The sequence below is a fragment of the Bos grunniens genome, chromosome 16 (assembly GCF_055505025.1).
Source record: "Bos grunniens cultivar Pamir isolate PY7600 chromosome 16, Bosgru_T2T1.0, whole genome shotgun sequence".
Taxonomy (NCBI): Eukaryota; Metazoa; Chordata; class Mammalia; order Artiodactyla; family Bovidae; genus Bos; species Bos grunniens.
Window position 1 is genome coordinate 48,574,059 of NC_141180.1, and position 19,114 is coordinate 48,593,172.

At 40.2% G+C, this 19,114-nt stretch overlaps 1 protein-coding gene across 6 annotated transcripts in view; it reads left to right on the forward strand.

The window, feature by feature from the left end:
* DESI2 (desumoylating isopeptidase 2) overlaps positions 1-16,350 on the forward strand; it is a 43,478-nt gene extending 27,128 nt beyond the window's left edge. For 3 of the 6 annotated variants that reach the window (XM_086344927.1, XM_086344925.1, XM_086344926.1), the window contains 4 exons: positions 1,417-1,489; positions 4,167-4,260; positions 5,769-5,910; positions 14,606-16,350. In XM_086344927.1, coding sequence (XP_086201053.1) covers positions 1,423-1,489; positions 4,167-4,260; positions 5,769-5,910; positions 14,606-14,839 — 537 coding nt within the window. In that variant the 5' untranslated portion in view covers positions 1,417-1,422 and the 3' untranslated portion in view covers positions 14,840-16,350. The remainder of the gene's footprint in view (positions 1-1,416; positions 1,490-4,166; positions 4,261-5,768; positions 5,911-14,605) is intronic. The other 3 variants (XM_086344929.1, XM_086344928.1, XM_086344930.1) reach the window with 2 other exon arrangements.
* The last annotated feature ends 2,764 nt before the right edge of the window (positions 16,351-19,114 follow it).

Here is a 19,114-nt window from a genome sequence, read left to right on the forward strand (position 1 = left end):
ACAGAGTAAGCAATGAGATTTCTCAATTGGAAAAGACAATTTAAGTCCTAGAAGTTGGCTCTCAGGAAACCACTGAACAAATAGATTTGGGTAAACATTTTTCTAATTATAAAAGTTAGTAATATACATAGTTCATAAAATTGAGAAAAAACAATCTTGAAGTGTATGGAGTCAAAAGTGAATATATCTCTTTACACCTTTGTGTTCACACCCCCATGCTATATTTCTCCACTCCCCCAAACTGTTAACAGTTTGATCTGTAATGTTTCAAACTTTCTTTTGTTGTAATTGGTATTTTTGTAATACCAATTCTTTTTTTGTAATTGTTGTAATTGGTAGTTTTGTTTGTTTTGGTTTATATTTAGCATGTAAACATACACACAGGACCTATTTATTTAACTTACAAAAATGTGATCTTGCTACAGGTAATGTATTATGACCTGGTGTCTTTACTTTATGTGTCTTAGGTATATTTTTAGTGCCCTTTTATAGTAACTCATTCTTTTTAGTAGCTGTATGATAGTTCATCATATGGATTGACTATCACTTATGTAACCATTCTCCTACTGGTATTTAGATTGTTTCCAGTTTTTAGTGCTATAGACAACTGAAGTTAATATCCTAGGACATGTCTCTGCGTATGTTCAAGCATTTCTGTAGACTGCCTTCCAGGAGGTGGAATGGTTGATTAATTGTCATTGATTCACATTTGTGCAGTATCTTCTGACATCCTTACCAACACTAAGTATTAGCAGTGTTTTGTATCTTCGCCAGTCTGATAGATTAAAAAAAAAAAAAAAATACTGGTAGGGAGTTGCCTAGCCATCCAGTGGTTAGACTCTGTGCTCTCACTGATGAGGGCCTGGGTTCAATCCCTGGTTGGATAACTAAGGCCCCACAGCCAAGCAGACAAAAAAAAAAAATGGTAGCTTATTGTTTTAACTAGCATTTTTCTGATTACTAATGAGATTGTTGAGCTTCCCTGGTAAAGGGAAGTAAAGAATCTTCCTACAGTGCAGCAGACCCAGGTTTGATCCTGGGTCAGGAAGATCCCCTGGAGAAGGAAGTATCAACCCACTCCAGTATTCTTGCCTGGGAAATCCATGGACAGAGGAGCCTGGTAGGCTACAGTCCGTGGGATTGCAAAGAGTCAGACATGACTGGGCATCTGTCACTTTCTGTTCACTTTGATCTTGACGCAGGAAGGCATTCCATATGTTAGATGGAACAGTCAAAGGCACAGTGATAGGACTGAATGTGCCCTTATCATGGGAATTTCAGAGCTGTAAGGAAAATACCAAGGAATAGGGTTAGAAAGGCCTAAATATTCAGTAAAAGATTCAGGAAATAGTAGCCTCCTATACGTGGATTTGAATTATAAATGAAAAATATACTGAATCTTTTCTTCCCCTCTAGTACTGGATGAACGAATACACCTCTTCCATCGGAATTGGAGTTTTTCATTCAGGAATTGAAGTATATGGCAGAGGTATGTGTGCACACAGTCTAAATACACTTTCTGAAGGTTTTTCTCGTTTAAAGGGGTTGCAAAATCATGACTGTAGCTCTTCCCCCTTTTTTTTAAGTACCATACTTTATTGTAGAAATAGGGGGAAATCTCCCCATATTTGTTTATACTGTATTTTGGAAAAATGCCCAAAATTGAATGTATTTGAGGAGAAAGTACTCAAACTACAGACATGTACATTGATTTGGTTATCTTTTATTCTAAATCCTGTGTCTTAAAAAATATTTTCCTTTTGAGATTGTTATACCATGACAGTTTTGCCTTAATCTATATTGACCTTCCTGAGAAACCTTGCACTTTGAAAAGATAGTATGATATAAATAATCATTTTGGTTGGAAAAGGATTGGTGCTGGAACGTCAATTTTGAAATACCAATTTCCTGAGGGAATTTCTGTAACTTGTTTTTGTAGACCTACAAATGTATAGTTATAAAGTTTAAAAATATTACTGAGCAAATCCTGCCTTTGAATACATGTTGCTTTTTGCTTAAGAGTGATGGCCTTTGTCATTATTTGAGCCCTTTTTATTCTTTATTACCATTCATTATGATAAACGTAGCTGGAACCACTCAAACCAAGCAGCTCTGTTTCAACAGCTTTTTCCTTTGTTCTAATTCTCTCTCTTGGTACAAGATAATCTCCTGACCATGTTTTAAGTAGAATGTTGTTCATAAGACAGATCACGTTGCTGATTTCACCAAGGTTGTAATAATATACTAGTTTGAATCATAAGCTCACCCTGTAGCAGAAATGCTCTTATTTGCTTCAGCTAGGAGAAGGAACTGGCAACCCACTCCAGTATTCTTGCCTGCAGAATCCCAGGGACAGTGGAGCCTGGTGGGCTGCCGTCTGTAGGATCGCACAGAGTCGGACACGACTGAAGCGACTTAGCAGCAGCAGCAGGCAGTCTTTGTGACCTCTCAGATTATGCTACTGCAGTTTCTTCCCAGTTACCCCTGAAGACTACATTTGTCGTTTGGTCGCTAAGTCATGTCTGGCTCTTTGTGACCCCGTGGTACCAGCTTAGCTAATACAAGGAAAAGGCTCATTGACTACATGTGTCAGTGTGGTGTTTTACTGTCCCCTTTTATATGCTAAATTAGCTGCTTCAAGGTGCAGTGTACCATATTAAATATTGGCTATAAAAATCTGCCATGGAAGCTCCATTTTACTTGAAAGACTGCATCTACCAGAAAGCAGAGGGGTTTGTGTTGAAGGTTCCAGTGGTTGGTGTATTGATACAGGTGCGATTGTAGCCCATGGGCTTGCTCCCTGTTTGATGTGGCTTTTGCCAAAGTTGCAGGAATGTTCGTTTTTAACTGAATTTGAGTGGTATGTTACAGTTTTTAAAGTGCCATTGATTTTGGAACCACATGACCACGCTACTCTGAGGTAGATTGTAGCATGGGGCAAACCTGCAGAAAGTCATACTGCTAATTAACAAAACTAAGACTTGAACCCAAGTATTCTCATATACTAGTCCATTATCCTTTTATCTGCCTAATCATTGTTCCCATTCATAAAATGACTTAGGAATAATTAGAAACATGGTTCAAAAGAGCAAAACCAGAACCAACTACATTCCTAAAAGTGAATTATTGCTTCTTGAATAGACAAATAAGTGGGCCTACAATTTTACTATAATTGAGAACATTAAAAATCAAAATATGGTTTTTCGATATCTAACCTTATCTACAATGTTTTATAAAGTTCTGTTATTAAAAAGTTATATGTTTCAGAATTAAATGCCTTCTTATTCTACATTGTTGTTGTTTCTTATGAAAGATCTGAATCAAAAGTAAACTTAGAATTGCCTTGTTCTTTCCCATGCCTTGTTCTAAAACCTTTTAAGATTATATTTAATAAATTTGAGTGACAATATTAATTTAAGCATTTGTTTAGAATTCTTTAAGTCTACTACAGTTTTCCATTTAAATATCAAAATATCTCATACCATAATTGTTGCCAGAAACTTTATTTCCTTCCTGATTTGAAACCATGCTTCGTTTTCATTCTGGCTGAGAGTTGTGTCTGTCAGTCTGGATGTACATTCACTGTATGTGATCCAAGCTGCTGTCTCTCTCTCACAAATGTGCTGTGCGGTGTGTGTCAGGGGCTGTGTGTATTCATTTTTCAGCTGATTTTTTCTTGAATGAGGGGGATGGAATTCCATTTTTCTGGTTTCCTAATGTTTCATTCTTAATCAAAGATAAAGATAAATCCCAAGAACCTTGAAAACTCATTGTTATTAGACAGTTTTTCCAGTAAAATACAAGTTTGAAATTTGACCACTTTAATTTTTAAATGGCACAACACTGAACTGACCACCTACATACTTCGGTGTGATAGGGAAACACTGGAACTTTTTTCTCTTTTGAGTGTTAGGCACTCTCCTCTAGCCATTATAAAGTAAACATGGAAGTCAGAATTACCTTGGAGCATCTTTTATTAGAGTTTCAAGTCTTGCGTCAACTGTTCTATACAAGTAATAGCTAAATGAGATGTTTGTGAAAGCATTACTAAATTGAAAATATTTAGATGGTATCATTATTATCTTCATCATTTATTAAATCTAATTCAGCATACTGGTTAAATTTTATGTGATAAATACTAAGAATCATGAGTTTTCTCTTTTCAGAATTTGCTTATGGTGGCCATCCTTATCCCTTTTCTGGAATATTTGAAATTTCCCCAGGAAATGCTTCTGAACTAGGAGAAACATTTAAATTTAAGTAAGTAGGGAGGATAATTTTTATTACACTGTCTTAGGTGCCAAAACTTGTATTCAGGCATACAGAATTCATTCTGTAGATTTAAAAATATAGCAAGTTAAAATGTTTCTTCAATGTTGTTTTAGTTGCTAACGCTTTAAAATCAAATCTAAGTCGTGTAAAGATAGTAATCAGCCAGATAAAGTGCCTGAAAGAAGCTAGTCTGTTGCTCTTACTGAGGACCCACGGAAGTTATTTTATCTGCTTTACAAATGTTTTTACCTTAATGTAAGACTTTGCTTTAACAGACTTTCCTATCTAATGATTGCTTCCCTCAGTCTCCTATTTGGAGGGAGATGGAGGAAAGATTGTGACCTACCTAACACTCTTAAAAACCTCTTCATTTTCCCAGTGAAAGAGACACTATTTATAAACTTGAAATAACTAAAATAATCTGAATAGATTAGCCGAGAAAGTATTGTTAAGGTATTATATGCATTGATAGACCTAAAATGTATGGATATGAGTGTACTCTGGAGCCTTGGGAGTAGTAAAAAGCACCGAAAACCTACTGCTAATGCTGATAATCAAATTGTCATTCCTTAATTAAGTTTTATATTTAAAGTGATATTTAGAATCTTAGTTTCAAGGAGCTTTAAAGAAACTTCTAGGCCTATAATAGTTTCCAAGTGAAAAATAATGACATGAGGTTATAACACTGAAATTCAGTATAAGGCTATTCCCTTTTATCACTACTGAGTTAATGGTTCTCTTAGCCTATAACCAATTTGAAATATTTACACACGTAAGTGCTATAATGCCAGCCTGAATCCATCTGTTAGGTCTCTCTTTTGCCAAAACTCCTAGGTAAAAGGATTTTCTGAGTGTCGTCAGCTTTCTTGGATTCTAACTTGAATCTGACTAAAATTGTACTCTCTGTTGAATGATGTCTATTGCATTTCCAGGGTAGTAGTTTAGAAGTGGTGGGGGGTTGGTTTGTTTTTTGGTTTGGTGTATTGTTTAGAACGGGTTTGTTTTTATGCCTTTTTTTAAAATTAGTCATTTGGAAGTTGATCTCACTGCAGCCCAGTGGCAGGTAACTTAAAAGATTATTTTTAAGTGAGACTATGACCAGCTATTTGATGGCAGCTGTAATTAAGCAAGAATATTTGCAGCGTGGATCTGGTGCTCTAGTAATGTAAATTCTAATGCAATAGTAATAAAAATAACTGTGATATTACATTTTTACTATAATACTGTTTAATAAGGGGAATGACTTATTTTGAGTTTGTTTTATTTAGAAGTGGTATACTTAAGAGTTCATTGCTTTTAAAAAGTAGAAACTAAAATAATCAGATTATTAAAATACCTCATTTACTTTTTAGTCTTATTACATTAACCCTGCTTTGTTAAACACCCATCATAATATTCCTGGAAATAAACATTTCTGGAAATAAGTCTTTAAGCATGCCTATAATACAACTCACACAGCTATATTCTTTTTTTCTTTTTCCTTTTTTTTCTTTAAGAGAAGCTGTTGTTTTAGGGAGCACTGACTTCCTAGAAGATGATATAGAAAAAATTGTGGAAGAATTGGGAAAAGAATACAAAGGCAATGCCTATCATTTGATGCATAAAAATTGCAATCACTTTTCTTCGGCTTTATCAGAGGTAAATTTTATTCTAAAAGTTCTTCAAATAAATAACATTTACTCATATACTTACTGCCCCACTATATTTAGCAAGTTATTTTTTTCTGTTTATTTACATTATGCAATATATGGTATTTTATTTCTTTTCTGTAACTATTATATATGAGTGACCTTTCCAAAGTTGGTAACTTTAGAGTCAGCATAGTTTGGGTTTTTTTTTACTTTATGCATTCAATTCTTTTTAATTATATTTTTCTTTTGTATTGGAGTACAGCCGATTAACAATGTTGTGATAGCTTCAGGTGAACAGCGAAGGGACTCAGCCGTACATGTACATGTATCTGTTCTCCTCCAAACTCTCCCTCCTGTCCAGGCTGCCACATAACATTGAGCAGAGTTCCCTGTGCTATATATAGGAGGACCTTGTTGATTATCCATTTTAAATACAGCAGTGTGTACATGTCCATCCCAAACTCCTTTACTATCCTCCCCCGCTCCGACTCTCAACCATAAAAGTTCATTTAGAGTCAGCACAGTTTTAAATTGTAAGTCTAGTCATGACCTAGCAAGTGTGTAGAGTGAGTACAATAATGAGTCGCTTCTTATTCTAATTTATTTTATTACAGCCTTATATTTTCACTTAAATTAATGCCAAGGGGATTGGGGGGGAAAATCATAAAAAATTAATGCCTAAGTGACTTCCACTTCTTAACCAATAAGATTTCTCTTTTCCTAACTTTTAGTTGCCAACTTCAACTTTTTTCTGGCTCTTACTTATTAATAAGTGATTCATTTCTCTTATCTAGAAGTTTCACTCTGCCAGTCATCACATAGGCACTTATTTGCCTTCCCAGTTCTTGGGTGCCAAGCAGAAAACCTAAAGTAGATCCAAAGTAAAGGACCTTAAAAAAGAAAATGGAGGGAAGAAAGTTAAAAGATTATAAAATAAGATCTGGAGAATTAAATGGCACTTGAAACCGCTTCCCAGCTTCCTGATACTTAGCAGATGGTCGCAGTGGCCACATCAAGTACCACAAGAATTGTGAAATATGTAAAGGAGAAAATGAGCTGCAGTTTCAGTGACCTCTGCAGAGCTGCTTAGCTAGCTGGCCCTTTTCACTGCCCTCCTGGCTTCCCCAGCATAGCTTCCAAACAGGGCTATAGCTCACTGTTGCTGTGCCTTGCCAGTTGTTTTCTGAGGACCAGTGGCATGTTTGTAAGATACACACCATGGATGTTGACTGAACCGTGTTGCAGGTGTCCACAGAAAGGGGCTTTTCCTCCATCGGGACCATCTGAAATCGAGCTGCTGACCAGCTCTGTATTTCTCAGACAGAGACTGATTGCATTCCTGACTTGGTGATTGTTGCCAAAAGCTGCAAGTTAGGGGAGACCACATCACTAGGCCTGTGACCCCTCCTCCCTAGGACCACTCCTAACAGAACTTACTTTCAACCCCATCCCCGGGGTGTTTCAGTGCAGGCCCCTTCATGAGTATCAGAATTGAGTATCAGAATTCATTGCAGTTTGCAGCAACGGAGTGCTCACCTAACAACTCTGCTTTTCTCCCACCTGTCTCCTGGAGCACCCACCTGAATAAGGTAGCTTGATTACCACGTGCAGCCATCCCCAGACTCAGAGGGATCTTTTCTAGACCATTCACTAGATAAATGACCAGGAGGAAAGGAGGTGTTGGCTATAGAAACCCATTTTGAAATTTTCTGGAAATTCAGGATTTAATCCTGACTGATTTCTCACATAATGCATCTAGCTGGTTAAATTATATAAAAATGTTTCCTCTGAAAACTCTTGTGTTCCTCGTATATACTTCCCTTCCAGATCCAGACAAAAGGTCTGGGGGAGAGTGGGGCATTCTTTTTTTAATATGAAGTTACGATTGCTGAATGTGACATACTGATTTTGTAACAACAACAACAAAAGAAAACCCTGGCCCCTGAGGAGACCAGGATGGGTGAAGGCATTAATAATCTTTTCCCTCTCCCTGAGGAAGAGCTTTTCATTCTGCCTGCCTCAGCTGCTGCGGGCACTTTGAATTCAAACAGGCCACTGAGCTTGTAATCACAGTGACAGCACTGGCTCAGGGACAGCAGAAGGTGGGCCTCGCTCCTGCGCTCCCCACGCCGAACATGAGCAGATGTCTTCCACACTCACAAGGCTGATCACCTCGTGTCATGTACAGAAAGAACTGTTTGGGACTGAGTGCCTTCAGGCAGTCCCTCTGAACCAAGATGCAGCTCACTTTTCAGACTGGAGCAGAGGGCCCTGTCCATTTGGGCTGCTGCAACAAAATATTGTAGACTGGTGGCTTGTAAACAATAAGAATTTATTTCTCCCAGTTCTGGAGGCTTGGAAGTCCCAGGTCAAGGAGCTGGCCGACCTCAGGGCCTGGCGAGAGGCCTGCTTCCTGGTCCACAGGCCATCTTCTCGCTGTCCTCACCCGGTGGACGCAGTGCAGAAGCTCCCACATCTCTTCTATAAGGCTGCTTACACCACTGCTGACCTGATTACCTCCTAGAGGCCCCACCCCCAAAGACCAGCACAGTGAGGGCTACAATTTCCACAGGACTTTTGAGGGGATGCAGATGTTCTGTCTGTAACAGGCCCACAGTGCTCACCACAGTGAGAAAGCACCTGGGGCCTTGTTAACCCTGTGCTGCCTGACTCATGTTTGCCCTGCTGAGAGTGCCCTGACTCCGTGAGCTTAGCTTCTGGTGGTGCCCTCTGGTATTCTCCTTCTGTGCGCACCCTGACTATCATGACATTGCTTCGGCCCTGGAAGATCTTTCAGGTCAACTTCAGCTTACTGGCCAGCATTGTGCTGTGCCTAAATTGATACCTTAGACCAGATGAAGAAAGCTCATACTGAAACTTAAACTTTGATGGTTTAATGGAGTTTATTTCAACTGGGTAAGTCTGGCACCCCTCAAGAGTGCAACTGAGCTCAGTTCTTCAAGTTGGTCTCAGTGCCACAGGGGTTCCTCTGATCATTTCTACTGTGACAGCTTGGCTGAGGGGTAAACTGTGCGAGAAAAGTAAACCAAGCAGCCTGGAGACTGCTGTCCTTAAAAACACCTGCATACAGAGTCATCCTTGGCTGCCTCTAAGAACTTGGTTTTCAGGAGGGTCTCATCTGCCCCAGACTCCCGCAGATTAAGGGCTCATGTACCTGAACTGTGTGTGTGAGTGCGACTAACGCTAAAGCCCTGCTTTGTTCTGGGAGGCTTAAGTACATGCTACGAAAGGGTGCCTATATGACCAGGCCTATATAAAAACCTCGGAGAAGGCAGTGGCACCCCACTCCAGTACTCACTCTTGCCTGGAAAATCCCATGGATGGAGGGGCCTGGTGGGCTGCAGTCCATGGGGTCACTAAGAGTCGGACACGACAGAGCGACTTCCCTTTCACTTTTCACTTTCATGCATTGGAGAAGGAAATGGCAACCCACTCCAGTGTTCTTGCCTGGAGAATCCCAGGGATGGGGAGCCTGGTGGCTGCCATCTATGGGGTTGCACAGAGTCGGACATGACTGAAGTGACTTAGCATAGCATAGCATATAAAAACCTTAGACATTAGGTCTCTCATGTTCCCCTAGTAATAAACATTCCGTGTGTGTTGTCACAGCTTCTTATCCTATGTGACTCCACTGTGAAGAGGACCTTTGAAAGCTTGTGCCTGATTTCCTCTGGACTTCGCCCTGTGCCTTTTTTTTTTTTTTTTGCTAATTTTGTATTCTTTTTACTGTAATAAATCATAGCTATGAATACAACTATGTGCCAAGTCCTGTGAGTCCCCTCAGCAAATCATCTAACCTGGAAATGGTCTTGGGGGCTCCTGATACAGTTCCCTAGCATTCTCCAAAGGTAACAGATTTTTTTCAGAATGTAGTATAACTATAGATTCCGCCCCGCCCCCCCACAGATTCAAAAATAATTGATATATTTCAGTTCAGTGCAGTTATTGTCCTTGTCCTATTTTTTATCGATGGGATTCTCTCTAAGTCAGCTTCTGAGTCTTTTGATATGATGCTAATTTTTTAAAACAATTTTATTGGCGTTTAGTTGCTTTATGTTATGTATGTTAGTGTCTGCCGTACGATAAAGTGAATCAGCTGTACGTATACATATGTCCCCTCTTTGGGTTTCGTTCCCGTTAGGTCACCACAGAGCATTGAGTAGTGTACCCTGTGCTATACAGTAGGTCCTCGTTAGCTATCTGTCGTATGCTGCTGCTGCTGTCACTTCAGTCGTGTCCGACTCTGTGTGACCCCATAGACGGCAGCCCACCAGGCTCCTCCGTCCCTGGGATTCTCCAGGCAAGAACACTGGTTGCCATTTCCTTCTCCAATGCAGGGAAGTGAAAAATGAAAGTGGTCGCTCAGTCGTGTCCGACCCTCAGCGACCCCATGGCCTGCAGCCTACCAGGCTCCTGCGTCCATGGGATTTTCCAGGCAAGAGTACTGGAGTGGGGTGCCATTGCCTTCTCCGATCTGTTGTATACATAGTAGTATATATATGTCAGTCCCAGTTCATCCCACCCTGACCTTGTTCATCTTTAATAGCCTTCTTGGGTTTTGGTATAATGAAATATTACAGGCTCATCTATGTATTTCCTACCTCAGAACTGTTTCCTTCTAGTAAATATTTGCTGCTAAGTCACTTCAGTCATGTCCGACTCTCTTCGACCCCATAGTCAGCAGTCCACCAGGCTCCGCCGCCCCTGGGATTCTCCAGGCAAGAACACTGGAGTGGGTTGCCATTTCCTTCTCCAAAGCAGGAAAGTGAAAAGTAAAAGTGAAGTCGCCCAGTCCTGTCTGACCCTCAGCGACCCCATGGACTGCAGCCTTCAAGGCTCCTCCATCCATGGGATTTTCCAGGCAAGAGTACTGGAGTGGGGTGCCATTGCCTTCTCCATAAATATTTAGAAATCTTAATCTGGGCATTAGGGTTGCTCCTTGCTAGTGCATTGGTGATAGTTTCTAGGTTTTTTTTTTTTTTCCCTGCAGTAGACAGAGCTAGGACTTTTTTACAATTTCATAGTGATGTTTCTACTTAAAATTCAGGCTATAGGATTTTTACTTAACCTTATCAATAGTATATCTGTATTTTGCTATGCCAGGTATCAAATCCCATTTCTCAAGAACAACATAATTACCCATTCATTTTAATCCCTTTATACCTAAAACAACCTTGAAAGTGAAAGTGAAGTCGCTCAGTCATGTCCGACTCTTTGCGACCCCATGGACTGTAGCCTACCAGGCTTGTCTGTCCATGGGATTTTCCAGGCAAGAGTACTGGAGTGGCTTACCATTTCCTTCTCCAGGGGCTCTTCCCAACCCAGGGATCGAACCTGGGTCTCCCACATTGTAGACAGACGCTTTACCGTCTGAGCCACAACCTTAGAGTAATAGTATAACCACTGCCACCAGCAATATGACTACTGAAAAGTAGAAGCTTTTTGCAGTTCTATTTTTATTAGAGTATGGCTCAATAAAAGTAACAGTGTTTTGTAGTTAGTTGAAATAATTTTTTTCTTGTGTGGTTATGCCACCAGTTTTCTACACAGGGTCCTTGTTTCATTGATCTTTTTGGTTGGGGGGTGCTTTTTTGTTTAATTTTGTGTTTATAAAGTCTTTTCATGGTTCCACAGTCAAATGTGGGAGAAAGAAAAAACAAAATGTGTTCATAGCTTTCTAACTTCTCAATATCCACTCCCCTCCACCCTTCTTCCTTGGCCTTTAGAACTGTAAGAGAAAATATTGAATTGTTTTAGCCACTGAGTTTCTGATAGTTTGTTAAAGTTGCCACAGGGAACCAGTACAGATGTTGGTACCTGGAGATGGGCCACTATAACAATACCTTTACCAATGTGCAGGTGGTTTTAGAATTAGGTGATTGGTAAAGGCTGGAGCAATAATGAGGAGTTTGATAGAAAAAACCTGGATTACCTTGAACAGAGCAGAAATACTGAATATACAGATATTAAAGGTGCTGCTGGTGAGGGCTCAGAAGGAAATAAGGAACATGTTATTGGAAATTAGAGGAAAGGAAATCTTTGTTATATAGTGACAGGAAGCTTAGCTGAATTTTGTCCAGCAGTTTTGTGGAAAGCAGAACTAACTGTAAACATTAAACTTGAATATTTAGCTGATGAGATTTCCAAGCAAAGTGTTCAAGGTATTCTTTCTGCTTATGCACAGACGGAAAAAAAGAAATGAACAAAGAAAGATAAAATAAAGAAAGAAAAGTTCAGCGGCACAGGAGTCAGAACTTAATGATTTGGAATTGTTTGGCATGTCCAGGTGGAAAAGATGGTAAAAGTAGGGGCTTTTCTGTTAGGAAAGCATATTGTAGAGAGAAGGCCCAAGGGTGTGACTGGGTAACTGCTGCTGAAGAGATTAAAGATTGACTCCTGGATCCTTTCAACCATCTCGGGAAATCAGGAGTAGAAATGGAATCTTCCAGGAGAGATCTACAGAGGAACCTCCTACCTCGTAGAGTGAATCCCATGATGTACACAGGAGACTCAACATTTTTGAGGTTGTTACGTTAGTAGAAACACTGCCAGCTTGGAATAAAAGGGACAGAGAAAGGACAAAATGAAAGATGACTCTTGGATTCTCAGATTCTATAGGCAGGAAACAGGCTGGTGAGAAAGGATGATTTCATGGGCCCAGACAACAGAACTGAGGACCACAGAGGATTAGTCCCAAGCCTTGAAACCTAATGGAGGTCGCCCAGTCAGATTTTGAAATTGCTTAGGACTAATAATTCCTTCCTTCCTTCCATGTTCTCCCTTTTAGAATGGGAATGTGGATACTTAATCTGTGCCTGTCCACCATTACATTTGGGGAGCATCCTATACATACGTTTCTCTACTTTTTTTTTTCACTTCACATTGTAGCATGGAGTTTATTCTGTAACAGCTGAATGATACTCCTTGTTTGGATGTGCCAAAATGTCAGTTTCCTATTAATGACATTTGGGTTATTTTTAGTCTTTGGCTATTACAAACAGTGCTGTAATTAGTAACCCTGTTCATACCTCTTTTCAGTAAATTCCTAGAAAGAGAGATTACCAAATTGATGCTTAAATGCAAAAGTAATTTTGTTATGTGAATCAAATATTTTTTGATCACTTTCCACAGTAAGAAATATATTTTACATCATGATCTAGATATGTATACATAATTAAAACAAGTATCACAGATACCCTATTATCTACAGTTTATTTCATTTTAAGAATTCAAGTTACAGTGCTCAATGACCTACTTACGAATCTTGACTCAAAGGTTAATAAAAGACATTGGCTTGATCGAGGATCTGCACACATTTTCTGAAAGAGTCATATAGTAAATATTTTAGGCCTGTGGACAACTATTCCTGGATTCCATTCTGTCTCTGCCATGGTAGCCTAAGAAGCGTAGGCCATAAAAAAAATGAAGGGGCATGGCTGTGTTACAGTAAAATTTTTATTTATAAAAACAGATGGCTTTAGTTTACAGAACTCTGTTTTAGGTTAATCTAGCCAGCTCTGGATGTTGAGATGAAGTCAGCTTTCCATAAAGTACATTCATACATAGAGAAATAAAATCAGGATTTAGGAAGGAGAATGAAGAAAAACACTTGGATAGTCAACAATTGCTTATTATATTAACCTAACTATTCCTAGTCACCACTTCTGTGGTAACCTTCAAATATACAAATCCCCCTAATTATGTCTTGGGTGTAAAATATAATGGAATACTTGTTTGCCTGTGTTTTTTAGAATAAACAGATAGGAATGGAATAATATAAGGTCATTGCTCAGCTTTCCCCCAGATCTACTTCATGCACATTCTTGAAGTATGTTTAAGTACTGTCTGCCTCTCAGGGCTTCCAGGCAGTGTAATCAAAAATGATCAAAACTTTCTACTTTCCCCCCAGAGAGACCACCCTCGGTTAAGACAGAGACATAGTGTTTAAATGAAGCCATTAAGGCAGAGGGCTAAAGTGTCACATTGCTTGATTACAGGTGCCAGCTTATTTACATTTTAGCTAATTTTTGGACATAAGATACTTTAAAACCAACGAAGCTAAACTAGCTGACACTTCACTTCTGGATCATAATTATCATTATTACAATGATTATAATCTTTGACATGGTTGGAGGCAACACCACCACAGGGACAATAAAGCATGGCCTAGTTAAGCCCAGTTTCGGCTGTGGAAGGAAAGGAGGGTAATAAAGTTAGTATTATAGAAGACCTAGTTCATACTATTTGCAGTTGGAAAAAGATGGGGCTTACAAGTTTTGAGGATAAGGATGAGAACTGCCTGGCGCTCCTGGTACTTGACTAATATCTTCTTTCACACGTCTTTTCTTCTGTGTTCAAAATACTTCTACAAGCATCCCCAAGCAGTTGCAAAGAGCAAAGAAAGAAAGGAACTAAATGGAATTAGCTTGATTTTATAGATGTAAAAAATAAGCAGCTTAGCAAAGTTCTTCAGAAAGGAAGGGACGGAGCTGACAATAGGGAGACCCCAGGCTTCTGAGTTAGGGAGCGGCTTGTCATCAAAGGTTGGAAATAGCAGCACCAAAGGACACGGAGCAGTGGCTTTTCTACATATCCGCCTGCCTCCCTGACCCTCCACTCCTTGGCAGCGGACCAGATAACCTCAATCACTCACCTAATGCTACGCTTCTTCTCCCCTGTAGATTCTCTGTGGGAAAGAGATTCCTCGCTGGATCAATCGGCTTGCCTACTTCAGCTCCTGTATACCTTTTCTACAGAGTTGCCTCCCAAAGGAGTGGCTCACGCCCGCAGCCCTGCAGTCCAGTGTCAGCCAGGAGCTCCAGGACGAACTGGAGGAAGCAGAGGACGCTGCAGCCTCGGCTTCCATGGCCAGCACCACCGCGGGCTCCAGACCTGGGCGCCACACCAAACTATAAATGTCTCCAAAGTCACACATTCAGAACTGTCTGTGGCAGTTGACTATCACTAGAGAAAAGTAAAAGAATAAACGTCCTTTGGATATTTTGTATGCAAAGATGGCTCTCCCCCAAATCCCAGTTTTTCAGCTCAGGATTATATTTGTAATCAAAAACAAAACAAAACAAAGAAATCACTTGGCGCAGGAGGGAGAACTTTGTATGAAGCTGCCCTCTGTTTTTTTTACCCACTTGTAAATTTGGATTTACTTCTTCTGTTTTATACAAGCTCTGTTAAGTTATGTTTACAGTATTTTGTATCACTGTTTACAAATCTTGCATGGACTTCTGCCACCATGAAAGAAGAAAATCATGTCTTCAGAACTTAGGCAGGTAATCTTTGTACACTTCTGACCCTTGCCCGAGCTACGGCATACGTCATAGGCACAGAGGAAGGTACTTACACAGTTACCGTCACCATGACCTGCTTAAGAATTGTCTTTTAGGTTTGTCTTTGTTCTTGTTACCCTTTGGGCACCAGGATGCACAGAGGTGAAGGAGCACACACAGCCCTAAGGGCTCAGGACCTTGGTCTGCGTGAGAGGTGCCCGAGCCCGGGTGCTCTTAGCGCGCCTTCCACTCCGAGTAGCACATCTCCCAAGGTTCCCGCTGAACGGTTGCTTTCATCCCAAATATCCGTCCACCTCCACAGGGTGGTGCACTCTCGTGTCAGTCTGGCTTTGATGCCTCTGATTCTGTAAGATGTTTTTCGTTAAAGATACTCTTGCTGGTAACAAGTGTTTTTGCACATGCATTGGTTGGGGGGCTTCATTTTTATTTTAGTATATATCGATTTCCTCCCCGCACAGGATTTTGTATGTGGGGCAGGAGTATCCTTAGTGGTAGCCTTCTGAGTAGCAGTGTGAGTTGACATTCAACTGCTTTTAACTAGTCAGGCTACCTTTTATACTACATCTTGAAAACTAGAGTCTAAATGAACACTTTCCAAAAAAGTGAATACTTGGATATTTTAAGCATTTTATGTTCCCTACCAGAAAGACTATGTTGAAGTTTGTTAGTTTGTTATGGGAGTAGTTTCACCTCGTAATAGAAAGCCTAGTCACATTGACCTCGTGTGGAAAACACATATTTATGTGTCTTAGACTTCGTCTTTTTCTGTTCTCCCAAATGTGTGTGTCTTACATAACCTACTCTAAGAACGAAGTTGTCACCGCAGATAGGTCCTCATTAGCAAGGAGTCTGTCTGCTCACGTCTACTCCCAGTTTGACCCTTGGATGTAAGAGCCAAGTCATTACATGTCAGATTCAATTTTTCTGCCTTAAGAATGAATGTCCTGTATAAAATATTGGATGCAGTGTATAAATTATCCAAGGCAGTGACTTCAGCTTTATATATATTGTTAGTTTTAAAATCATCTACATTTATTTAAACTTCTAGATGGGATTGTTTGCTATTACTCTTTGTAAAGATACATATCTTTCAGTAAACTACATTTTTAACTTTTCCATAAGCTGATTTTGAGTCGTTTTATCAAATAAAGCACACCCTGTTCATAGGGAAAATAAACCTTGGGTTTGACCTGAGGAAAATGAAGCCACTTAACCTAATCACGCTTTTGACTGTTCTGCTTCTGGAGAGGAAAGCCTTTATGAGTTATTCTCAGTTCTTTGAGAGGGGCAGAGCACTTGTTTTAGGAGATGGGCCAGAAAGGAATATATGATTGTTATGAGACGTTGACTCGGTTCAGGTCTAAAAGTGAAATTGAGAATAAAATGCAAAGACTCTGATAGTGAATCAGTTCACTCAAAGAAGAGTCCTATCCTAACCTAAAACTCAGGTTAGTGATAAATGTTTAGTGCAGTTGCTTGGGATATTTAAAAAAAAAAATTTGGTGGATTCCAGTTTTCTTCTTGTCCATTCAAATATACACGATTTCAAGTCTGTGCTGCTGACACCCATGAAGGAGTGGCCATTGTTGAGGCACTTCTTGGTGAGTAGCCAGGAACCTTCTACCTTTGCTCATCCAGATTCCAGCACCTCAGCACACAAATGATTTTATTGTGATTTTGTTGTATTTGTTTTCATCTGCAGCAACTGGGGTTTAAAAATAGTGTAAAGGGTCTTAGTAAAAATAAATAATGGCCTAAAAGGCCAATTATCATAGAATCAGCCCATAAAATTCTGGACATGAGATTGTTGGCAGTCTAATTGTACTTGAGGTTGAGAAAATAAGTGTCTTTAGAAAATCTCATTTAAGTCCGTTTGTTCACTGCAGTTCAAAATTGAGGATGAATTTAATTAACTAGCATTTAGCCACTTTCCCTTGCCCTTGAAGGAAAAGCCTCTTGTTCTCAACCTGATTTTTGTTAAGAAAAATCCTGTATAAAAAACCAGGTCATTAAGATACATGTGATACGATGGCATCAGATGTTCTCTTTGTAGCTGTAACCAAGTGATACATTTCTCATGGTGGGTTGGACAGTAATAGTGTTAAAGAGGGCCAGGAGCTGCTGGTTTCTGCTGTTTGTTCTCAGTGCCCTTTGGTTTCATTTTTTTTCTCTTTTCAACCCTAAGAAGTGGGCATCAGTTTTGGAAAGCGTGGCCTGTGGAGTGGTAGAAGGCAGTGATGCAGCAGTAAAGAGAGCCTCCACTTGATGCCTGAAATCCAGCCCACTGTTGCTCTGACCCACAGCAATAGTGCAAGTTACCTTCACCAGCATTTGTACAGAGCAGGGAATTCTGGTTTTCGCCAACTGATAGCATTGTGTGTATGAGGAGATTCAACCCTACAGACAGCTGCGGGCCTCTGTATACATGGCTTCTTTCCATCACAAAACGGGTAGAAACATTTTCACTGCTTCAGGGCTCTCATCTGTGTGTCGTCTTATGGCTCCATTTCTATAAGATACTCTGTAATTTTGATACATGCTGTATTTTCTTTCAATGACTAAGTTTAAAAGGCTTGGGTTCTGTTCAGCAAATTGGCCATACTGCCATTGTAGCCCTTCCCTTCAGTATGGTTTAGCGTGCAGCTCAGTCATTAGACTTTCCTTGTCTACCCAGTCAATACACATCTTCGCTGTTTGAAAGGTGTTACAGCAGTTGGAGAATCTTCATGAACCTGAAGATTATTTCTTGTGAATTTGAATGCAAATGTACTGTCATTCATAGTGTTTATATGAAAAAATACCAGGAATCTTCACTTTTGCTACCTTGATATAGCATTGGGCTATCGTGTTAACAACATTGAAATACATCAATTTATTAAAAAATACTTTTATAAGAAATGTTTTATAGTGCTTTCTGACCTCCAGAAGACTGCAAATGTTATATATTTGTTGGGGGGTGGGTGGGGGGCTGTACTATTTTTATTTAAATTTTTTACTTTTTTGTTTATACAGTTTTAAAAGCTGCACTCCATTTACAGATTACAGGTGCTTCTAGACGGGTAGGGATAAGGATAGGGCGCCCCCTGAACACACCCCCCGTCTAGAAGCACCTGGCTCTGTTCCCCGAGTTGGAACAGTGCATTCTGTAGTCTCTCTTACACCCAATAGGGACGTTATTTGTTAAACCCAAGAATCACGTCTGCTCTGCAGGGACATTGTGCGCCCTTCTCCATTGTATATTCCTCTTGAATTTGCCTGTACTTTTACTCTCCTGTATTCCTGCTGAACTTCAGGTCCATGGACCAGCTCCTTAACGGTCAAAGCATAACCACACATGCTCCCAGCAGTGCCAGCCCCGACTTCTAGGGGATGGAGGCAAAGCTGGGGAGGGAGAATATGCCCTCTTGTCTCCGCCAGGAGTGCAGGGGAGACACCTGTGGGGGAATGGCCCCCACTATCCTTGAACACACACTGCCCGTCTAGCACCAACCCTGGGTGACTGTGCTCCTAGCTTCTTGCAAACCTCTTCTTCTCTGCACCTCCAAGGTAACCCTTCCCTCATCTTCATTTTGTACCTAGTCCCTCCACAAACAAAAACTTCGCAAGTGGTGGCTAGGGCTCTCTGGTGGTCAGTGGGTAAGACTGCGCTTCCACTGCAGAGGGTGCAGGTTCAGGCCCTGGCTGGGGAACTAAGATCCTGCATGCCGCGTGATGCAGTCAAAAAGTAACAATGGTCAATGCCTGTTCACTCTGCTAACTAGGAATGATCTACAACTCATCTGTTCTCAAGGACAGAAACCAAAGGGGAGCTTTCCCCCAAGTCTAAATAGGTTTTTAATAGACTACCAACTCCAATCTGGTAAAGCAACTGGTCTTACCTGTAGA